Raw genomic sequence first — 9,606 nt, 5'->3', positions numbered from 1 at the left:
CAGAGGTGGCCTTTGGGTTCGGTTACGTATTGCTACAACAAGAAAAAATGACAATATATCCCTCACCCTCTCAGTATCTCCCTCACCCCTCAATGCCTCACCCTCTCAATCCTCTCCTCACCTGTGTCTCCCTCACCCTCTCCATGTCTCCCTCACTCCTCCGTGTCTCCCCTCACCCTCCAGTGTCTCCTCCCCTCTCATGTCTCCCTCACCTCTCAGTATCTCCCCTCACCTCAGTGTCTCCCCTCACTCTCAGTATCTCCCTCACCCCTCTATCTCCCTCCCCTCTCAGTATCTCCCCTCACCCCTCTCAGTATCTCCCTCACCTCAGTATCTCCCCTCACCCTCTCAGTGTCCCCTCCCCACTCTCCTCTCCCTCCTCCTCAGTGTCTCCCCTCACCTCTCAGTGTCTCCCTCACTCCTCAGTATCTCCCTCCCCCACCTCTCAGTATCTCCTCACCCTCTCAATGTCTCCTCACTCCTCAGTATCTCCTCACCTCTCCAGTATCTCCCTCACTCCTCAGTGTCTCCCCCCCTCTCCCAGTATCTCCTCACACTCTCAGTGTCTCCCTCACCCCTCTCCAGTATCTCCCTCACCTCTCAGTATCTCCTCCTCCTCAGCCTCTCCCTCCTCCAGTATCTCCCTCACCCTCTCCAGTATCTCCCCTCACTCTCATGTCTCCCCTCCTCTCATGTCTCCTCACCTCTCAGTATCTCCCTCCCTCCCGTATCCCTCCCCTCTCATGTCTCTCCTCCTCAGTATCTCCCCTCTCTCAGTATCTCCCTCACCTCTCAGTGTCTCCCTCACCTCTCAGCCTTCTCCTTCCTCAGTATCTCCCCTCACCCTCTCAGTATCTCCCTCACCCCTCTCAGTATCTCCCTCACCCTCTCCCGTATCCTCCCTCCCTCCTCAGTGTCTCCCCTCACCCTCTCTCAGTATCTCCTCCTCATCAGTATCTCCTCACCTCTCAGTATCTCCCCTCACCCTCTCCGTGTCTCCTCCTCCTCAGTATCTCCCCTCACCCCTCTCAGTATCTCCTCCTCAGTATCTCCCTCTCAGTATCTCCCCTCACCCTCTCAGTATCTCCTCACTCCTCAGTATCTCCCCTCACCCCTCATGTCTCCCTCACTCTCAGTGTCTCCCTCACCCTCTCATGTCTCCCCTCACCCCTCTCCATGTCTCCCCTCACTCCTCAGTATCTCCCCTCACCTCTCAGTATCTCCCTCCTCCTCAATGTCTCCCTCCACCCTCAGTGTCTCCCCTCACCCTCTCATGTCTCCCTCACCCCTCTCAGTATCTCCCCTCCCCACCTCCCCAGTCTCTCCCTCACCCCTCTCAGTATCTCCCCTCACTCCTCAATGTCTCCTCACCTCTCATCTCCCCTCACCCCTCAGTATCTCCTCCCCACCCTCTCATGTCTCCCTCACCTCTGTGTCTCCCCTCCTCTCAGTATCTCCCCTCACCCCTCTCAGTATCTCCCTCACCCTCTCCAGTATCTCTCCCTCACCTCTCAGTATCTCCTCACCCCTCTCAGTATCTCCCCTCCCTCATCTCTCCCCTCACCTCTCAGTATCTCCCTCACCCTCTCCAGTATCTCCCTCACCCTCTCAGTATCTCCCTCACCTCTCCAGTCTCCCCCACCCTCTCAGTATCTCCCCTCCTCCTCAGTATCTCCCTCACACCCCTCTCAGTATCTCCCCTCCTCCCTCCCAGTCTCCTCACCCTCTCATGTCTCCCTCCTCCTCCAGTATCTCCCTCACCTCTCTCAGTATCTCCCTCCCCTCTCAGTATCTCCCTCCCCACCTCTCAGTATCTCCTCACACTCTCCAGTATCTCCCTCACCCCTCTCAGTATCTCCCTCACCCTCTCAGTATCTCCCCTCACCCTCTCAGTATCTCCCCTCACCCCTCAGTGTCCTCACCCTCTCAGTATCTCCCCTCCACCTCTCAGTATCTCCCTCACCCCCTCTCAGTATCTCCCCTCCACCCCTCTCAGTATCTCCCTCACCCTCTCAGTATCTCCCTCACCTCTCAGTATCTCCTCACACTCTCGTATCTCCCCTCCTCCTCGTGTCTCCCTCCCACCCTCTCAGTATCTCCTCACACTCTCAGTATCTCCCTCACCTCTCAGTATCTCCCTCACCCTCTCGTTATCCCTCACCCCTCAGTATCTCCCCTCCACCCTCTGTATCTCCCCTCACCCTCTCAGTGTCTCCCTCACCCTCTCAGTATCCCTCACCCTTCATGTCTCCCTCACCTCATCCTCCTCCCTCACCTCTGTCTCCCTCACCCCTCTCAGTGTCTCCCTCACCTCAGTGTCTCCCTCACCTGTATCTCCCCTCACCTCTCCAGTATCTCTCACCTCTCCAATGTCTCCCTCACCCCTCTCAGTATCTCTCCCTCACCCCTCTCAGTATCTCCCTCCCCACCCTCTCGTATCTCCCTCACCTCAGTGTCTCCCTCACCCCTCCCGTGTCTCCCCTCACCTCTCATGTCTCCCCTCACCTCTCATGTCTCCCCTCACCCCCTCTCAGTCTCCCCCTCACCCTCTCAGTGTCTCCTCACCCCTCTCGTGTCTCCCCCCACCTCTCAGTATCTCCCTCACTCCTCAGTGTCTCCTCACCTCTCTGTGTCTCCCCTCTCCTCCAGTATCTCCTCACCTCTCAGTATCTCCTCACCCTCTCAGTATCTCCTCCTCTCAGTATCTCCCCTCACTCTCCCGTGTCTCCTCACCTCTCCCAGTATCTCCCTCCCCTCTCATGTCTCCCTCCTCTCGTATCTCCCCTCACCTCAGTATCTCCTCACCTCTCCAGTATCTCCCTCCCTCTCAGTATCTCCCCTCACCCCTCTCAGTATCTCCTCACCTCCCAGTGTCTCCCCTCACCTCTCATGCCTTCTCTCTCATTCCTCCCTCCTCTCTCAGTGTCTCCCTCACCCCTCTCGTATCTCCCTCACCTCTCCAATGTCTCCCTCACCTCTCAATGTCTCCCTCACCTTCAGTATCTCCCCTCCTCCTCCAGTATCTCCCTCACCCTCTCATGTCTCCCCTCACCTCTGTCTCTCACCACCCTCTCCCAGTATCTCCTCACCCTCTCAGTATCTCCCCTCCCCTCTCAGTATCTCCCTCACCTCTCAGTATCTCCCCTCACCCTCAGTATCTCCTCACCCCTCAGTATCTCCCTCCACCCCTCTCAGTATCTCCTCACCCTCTCAGTATCTCCTCACCTCTCAGTATCTCCCCTCACCCTCTCAGTATCTCCTCACCTCTCGTGTCTCCTCACCCCTGTCTCCCTCCTCTCGTATCTCCCTCACCCCTCTCAGTATCTCCCCTCACCCTCTCATGTCTCCCTCACCCCTCAATGTCTCCTCACCCTCTCATGTCTCCCCTCACCCTCTCAGTATCTCCCTCACCCCTCTCGTGTCTCCCCTCACCCCTCTCAGTATCTCCCCTCACCCCTCATGTCTCCCTCCCTCTCAGTATCTCCTCACCTCTCCAGCTCCCTCCCCTCTCCATCTGTCCCTCACCCCTCCAGTATCTCCCTACCTCTCAGTCTCCCCTCACCCCTCTCATGTCTCCTCACCCTCTCCAGTATCTCCCCTCACCCTCTCAGTATCTCCCCTCACCCTCTCAGTATCTCCTCACCCTCTCCAGTATCTCCTCCTCACCCTCTCAGTGTCTCCCTCACCCTCTCCAGTATCTCCTCCCCACCTCTCAGTGTCTCCTCCTCAGTATCTCCCTCCCTCATGTCTCTCCTCACCTCAATCTCCTCACCTCTCATGTCTCCCTCACCTCTCAGTATCTCTCACCTCTCATGTCTCTCACCCTCTCCAGTATCTCCCTCACCTCTCTAGTATCTCCCCTCACCCCTCTCCGTATCTCCCCTCCCCTCTCAGTATCTCCCTCACCCCTCGTCTCCTCTCACCTCTCAGTCTCTCCCTCACCCTCTCAGTATCTCCTCCCCCTCTCAGTATCTCCCCTCACTCTCTCAGTATCTCCCCTCACTCTCAGTATCTCCCTCACCCCTCCCGTATCTCCCCTCACCCTCTCCGTGTCTCCCCTCACCCCTCTCAGTATCTCCTCACCTCTCAGTATCTCCTCCTCTCCTCAGTATCTCCCCTCCTCCTCTGTGTCTCCCTCACCCTCTCGTATCTCCCTCCTCTCTCGTTTCCCTCACTCCTCAGTATCTCCCTCACCCCTCTCAGTATCTCCTCACCCTCTCAGTATCTCCTCACCTCCAGTATCTCCTCACTCTCCAGTATCTCCTCATTTCAATCTCCTCACCCTCTCAGTATCTCCTCACCTCTTTCTCCTCTCAGTATCTCCCTACCCTCTCATGTCTCCCTCACCTCTCATGTCTCCTCCTCTCTCAGTGTCTCCCCTCACCTCTCAGTATCTCCCTCCCCTCTCATGTCTCTCCCCTCTCCTCTCTCCCCTCACCCCTCAGTATCTCCCCTCCCTCAGCCTCTCCCCTCTCATGTCTCCTCACCCCTTGTCTCCCCTCACCCTCTCAGTATCTCCCCTCCCTCTCTCAGCCTCACCTCATGTCCCCTCCCCCTCTCCAGTCTCTCCCCTCCCCTCTCAGTATCTCCCTCCTCTCTCAGTGTCCCCTCACCTCTCAGTATCTCCCTCACCCTCTCATGTCTCCCCTCACTCTCAGTATCTCCCCTCACCCCTCAATGTCTCCCCTCACCCTCTCAGTATCTCCTCACTCCTCAGTATCTCCTCACCTCTCAGTATCTCCCCTCCCCTCTCAGTATCTCCCCTCTCCTCAGTATCTCCCCTCACCCCCTCAGTGTCTCCTCACCTCTCGTGTCTCCTCCTCCTCAGTATCTCCTCCCCCTCTCAGTATCTCCCCTCACTCTCAGTATCTCCCCTCACCTCTCAATGTCCCCTCACCTCTCCAGTATCTCCTCTCTCAGTATCTCCCCTCACCTCAGTGTCTCCCCTCACCCCTCTCAGTATCTCCCTCACCCCTCTCCATGTCTCCCCTCACTCTCTCTCCATGCTCCCTCACCCTCTCAGTATCTCCCCTCACTCTCAGTGTCTCTCACCCCTCTCATGTCTCCCCTCACCTCTCCAGTATCTCCCTCACCCTCTCAGTATCTCCCTCACCTCTAGTATCTCCCCTCACTCTCTCAGTGTCTCCCCTCACCCCTCGTATCTCCCCTCACCCTCTCAGTATCTCCCCTCACCCCTCTCGGTGTCTCCCTCACCTCTCAGTATCTCCCCTCACCCCTCTCAGTATCTCCCCTCCTCTCAGTGTCTCCCCTCACCCTCTCCAGTATCTCCCTCACCCTCTCAGTATCTCCCCTCACTCCTCAGTGTCTCCTCACCTCTCGTATCTCCCTCCCCTCTCCCTCCACACTCTCCAGTATCTCCTCACTCCTCCAGTATGTCTCCTCACCCTCTCAGTATCTCCCCTCTCCTCAGTATCTCCCCTCACTCCTCCAGTATCTCCCCTCACCCCTCTCAGTATCTCCCCTCACCCCTCTCAATCTCCCCTCACCCCTCTCATGTCTCCCCTCACCCTCTCAGTATCTCCCCTCACTCCTCAGTATCTCCCCTCACTCCTCCCAGTATCTCCCTCACTCCTCCAGCTCCCCTCACCCCTCAGTATCTCCCCTCCTCCCCAGTATCTCCCTCACCCCTCTCAGTATCTCCCCTCACCCCTCAGTATCTCCCCTCACTCTCCAGTATCTCCCCTCACTCCTCGTGTCTCCCTCTCCTCATCTCCCCTCACCCCTCTCCCATGTCTCCCCTTCCTCTGTATCTCCTCACCTCTCAGTCTCCCCTCACCCTCTCGTGTCTCCCTCACCCTCTCTGTCTCCCCTCTCCTCCTCGTGTCTCCCCTCACCTCTCAGTATGTCTCCCTCTCACCCTCTCAGTATCTCCCCTCACTCCTCACCCGTATCTCCCTCACCCTCTCGTGTCTCCCTCTCCTTCCTCACCTCCAGTATCTCCTCCCCTCTCAGTATCTCCTCACCTCTCATGTCTCCCTCTCAGCCTCTCCTCACCCCTCTCCATGTCTCTCCTCACCTCTCAGTGTCTCACTCTCAGTGTCTCCCTCCCCTCTCAGCCCTTCCCCTCACCCTCTCCAGTGTCTCCCCTCCTCCTCCAGTATCTCCCTCACCCCTCTCAGTATCTCCCTCACCTCTCAGTATCTCCCTCCCCTCTCAGTATCTCCCCTCACTCTCCAGTGTCTCCCCCCTCCTCAGTATCTCCCCCCACCCTCTCATCCTCCCCTCACCCTCTCCAGTATCTCCCTTCACCCTCTCAGTATCTCCCCTCACCCTCTCAGTATCTCCCCTCACTCCTCAGTATCTCCCCCCACCCTCTCAGTATCTCCCCTCACCCTCCTCGTGTCTCCCCTCACCTCTCAGTATCTCCCTCTCACTCTCAGTATCTCCCTCACTCCTCAGTATCTCCCCCCCCCTCTCAGTATCTCCCCTCACCCTCTCCCAGTATCTCCCCTCACCCTCTCAGTATCTCCCTCTCCTCTAATATCTCCCCTCACTCCTCAGTATCTCCCTCCCACCCTCTCAGTATCTCTCTCACCCCTCTCATCCTCTCCTCTCCCCCAGTATCTCCCCTCACCCCTCAGTCTCCCCTCCCCTCTCAGTATCTCCCCTCCTCCAGCGTATCTCCCCTCCCCTCTCATGTCTCCCCTCACTCTCAAGTATCTCCCCTCACTCCTCTCATTATCTCCCCTCACCCTCTCAGTATCTCCCTCACCTCTCCCAATATCTCCCTCACTCTCAGTGTCTCCCTCACCTGTGTCTCACCCCTCAGTATCTCCCCTCACTCATCATGTCTCCCCTCACCCTCTCAGTATCTCTCCTCACCTCAGTATCTCCCCTCACACCTCTCAGTATCTCCCTCACCCTCTCAGTATCTCCCCTCACCCTCTCAGTATCTCCCCTCACCTCTCAGTTTCTCACCTCTCAGTATCTCTCCTCCTCCTCAGTGTCTCCCCTCACCTCTCCAGTATCTCTCCTCACCTCGTATCTCCCTCACCTCTCAGTATCTCCTCACCTCTCCAGTATCTCCTCATCGTGTCTCCCTCACCTCTCATGTCTCCTCCTCTCAGTATCTCCCTCACCTCTCTCATATCTCCCCTCACCTCTCAGTATCTCCCTCCCCTCTCAGTATCTCCCCTCACCCCTCTCAGTGTCTCCCTACCCCTCTCAATGTCTCCCCTCACTCTCGTATCTCCCCTCACCTCTCCAGTATCTCCCTCACCCCTCTCATGTCTCCCCTCACCCCTCTCAGTATCTCCCCTCACCCCTCTCAGTATCTCCCCTCACCCCTCTCAGTATCTCCCTCACCCTCTCCCTCACCTCTCATTATCTCCCTCCTCCTCAGTGTCTCCCCTCACCCTCTCAGTATCTCCCCTCACCCCTCTCAGTATCTCCCCTCACCCCCTCAGTATCTCCCCTCACACCCTCTCCAGTATCTCCCCTCACCCTCTCAGTGTCTCCCCTCACCCCTCAGTATCTCTCACCTCTCAGTATCTCCTCTCCTCTCAGTATCTCCCCTCACCCCTCTCAGTGTCTCCTCACACTCTGCAGGCGGTGAGCAGGCAGTCTTGCTTAACCGCCCTTGATGGTGTCTTCTGGTATACTACCTTCTGGTATACTTCGTTGTGTATGTCTGTTATACTACTGTGTGTATGTCTGGTATACTGTGTATTATGTCTGTATACTTCGGTGTATTATGTCTGGTATGCCTACTGTGTTATGTCTGGTATACTTCGGTGTGTTATGTCAGTACATACTGTATGTATTATGTCTGAGGTATACTTCGGTGTATTATGTCTGGTATACTTCGATTATTATTATGTCTGGTATGCTTCGGTGTATATCTGGTATGCTTCGGTGTGTGTATGTCTGGTATACTGCAATATATGTCTTGAGCATCTTCAGTGTATTATGTCTGGGTATGCTTCGGTGTGTATGTCTGAGCATACTACCTGTGTGTTATGTCTGGTATGCTTCGGTCTGTTATGTCTGTTAACCACCTGTGTATTATGTCTGGTATACTTCGGTGTGTGTCTGGTATACTTCGGTGTATTATGTCTGGTATACTACTGTGTATTATGTCTGGTATGCTTCGGTGTGTTATGTCGGTATACTACTGTGTGTTATGTCTGGGTATACTTCGGTGTGTTATGTCACAGTATACTACTATGTATTATGTCACCCAGGCTGCTTCGGTGTGTTGTATGTCTGGTATACTACTGTGTGTTATGTCTCTGGTATACTACTGTGTATGTCTGGTATACTTCGGTGTGTTATGTCTGGTATACTACGGTGTATTATGTCTGGTATACTTCGGTGTGTGTTATGTCGCAGTATACTACTGTGTGTGTTATGTCTGGTATGCTACTGTGTATCATGTCTGGTATACTACTGTGTGTATGTCTGGTATACTACTGTGTGTATGTCTAGTATACTTCGGTGTATTATGGGTGATATATACTTCCCGGTGTATTATGTCTGAGCATACTGTGTATTATGTCTGGTATGCTACTGTGTGTGTTATGTCTGGTATACTGCTGTGTGTTATGTCTGGTATGCTTCGGTGTATTATGGGTGATATGCTTCGGTGTATTATGTCTGGTATACTACTGTGTGTGTAATGCAGTATACTACTGTGTATTATGTCTGGTATACTTCGGTGTATTGTATGCAGTGCTACCGTGTGTGTAATGCTGAATACTACTGTGTGTTATGTCTGGTATACTTCGTATTTATGTCTGGTATACTACTGTGTATTATGTGGTATACTTCGTTGTATTATGTCTGTGGTATACTTCGGTGTCTTATGTCTGGTATACTTACTGTGTGTTATGTCTGGTATGCTTCGGTGTATTATGTCTGGTATACTACTGTGTGTGTGTCTGGTATACTTCGATTGTGTTATGTCTGGTATGCTTCATTGTTTATGTCTGGTATACTGTGTGTATGTCTGGTATGCTGATTGTGTATGTCTGGTATACTACTGTATGCAGTATGTCTGGTATACTACTGTGTATTATGTCTGTTATGCTTCGTGTATTGTAATGCGGTATCGCACGGTGTATTATGTCTGGTATACTACTGTGTGTTATGTCTGGTATGCTTCGGTGTATTATGCTCTGGTATACTACTGTGTATTATGTCTGGTATACTACTGTGTATTGTATCTGGTATACTTCGATTGTATTATGTCTGTGTACTACTGTGTGTATGTCTGGTATACTACTATGTGTTATGTCTGGTATACTACTGTGTATTATGTCTGGTATACTACTGTGTGTTATGTCTGGTATACTACTATTTACCTTGTATATTGTGTGTGTCATCTGTGTGTTATGTCTGTGTGTTATGTCTGGTATACTACTGTGTGTTATGTCTGGTATACTGTGTATTATGTCTGGTATACTACTGTGTGTATGTCTGGTGTAGCCTGCTGTGTGTATGTCTGGTATACTACTGTGTGTGTGTCTCGTATGCTTCGGTGTGTGTGTCTGGTATACTACTGTGTGTGCATGTCTGGTACTACTGTGTGTTATGTCTGGTATACTCACTGTGTGTATGTCTGGTATACTTCCCGATTGACCTTAT

The 9,606-nt window shown here is 53.6% G+C and overlaps 1 protein-coding gene across 1 annotated transcript in view; it reads left to right on the top strand.

Moving 5' to 3' along the window:
* Positions 1–5,465, top strand: part of LOC121866076 — a gene marked incomplete at its 3' end in the record, with an annotated part of 6,687 nt that extends 1,222 nt beyond the window's left edge. Inside the window, exons 2-3 of the mRNA XM_042365674.1 lie at positions 3,233–3,323; positions 5,382–5,465. Coding sequence (XP_042221608.1) covers positions 3,233–3,323; positions 5,382–5,465 — 175 coding nt within the window. The remainder of the gene's footprint in view (positions 1–3,232; positions 3,324–5,381) is intronic.
* Between the last annotated feature and the right edge of the window lie 4,141 nt (positions 5,466–9,606).

This window comes from Homarus americanus, unplaced genomic scaffold (genome assembly GCF_018991925.1).
Source record: "Homarus americanus isolate GMGI-L3 unplaced genomic scaffold, GMGI_Hamer_2.0 scaffold32583, whole genome shotgun sequence".
NCBI lineage: Eukaryota > Metazoa > Arthropoda > Malacostraca > Decapoda > Nephropidae > Homarus > Homarus americanus.
Note: the sequence above shows the minus strand (reverse complement) of the source record. Positions and strands in the feature narration are given on the sequence as shown.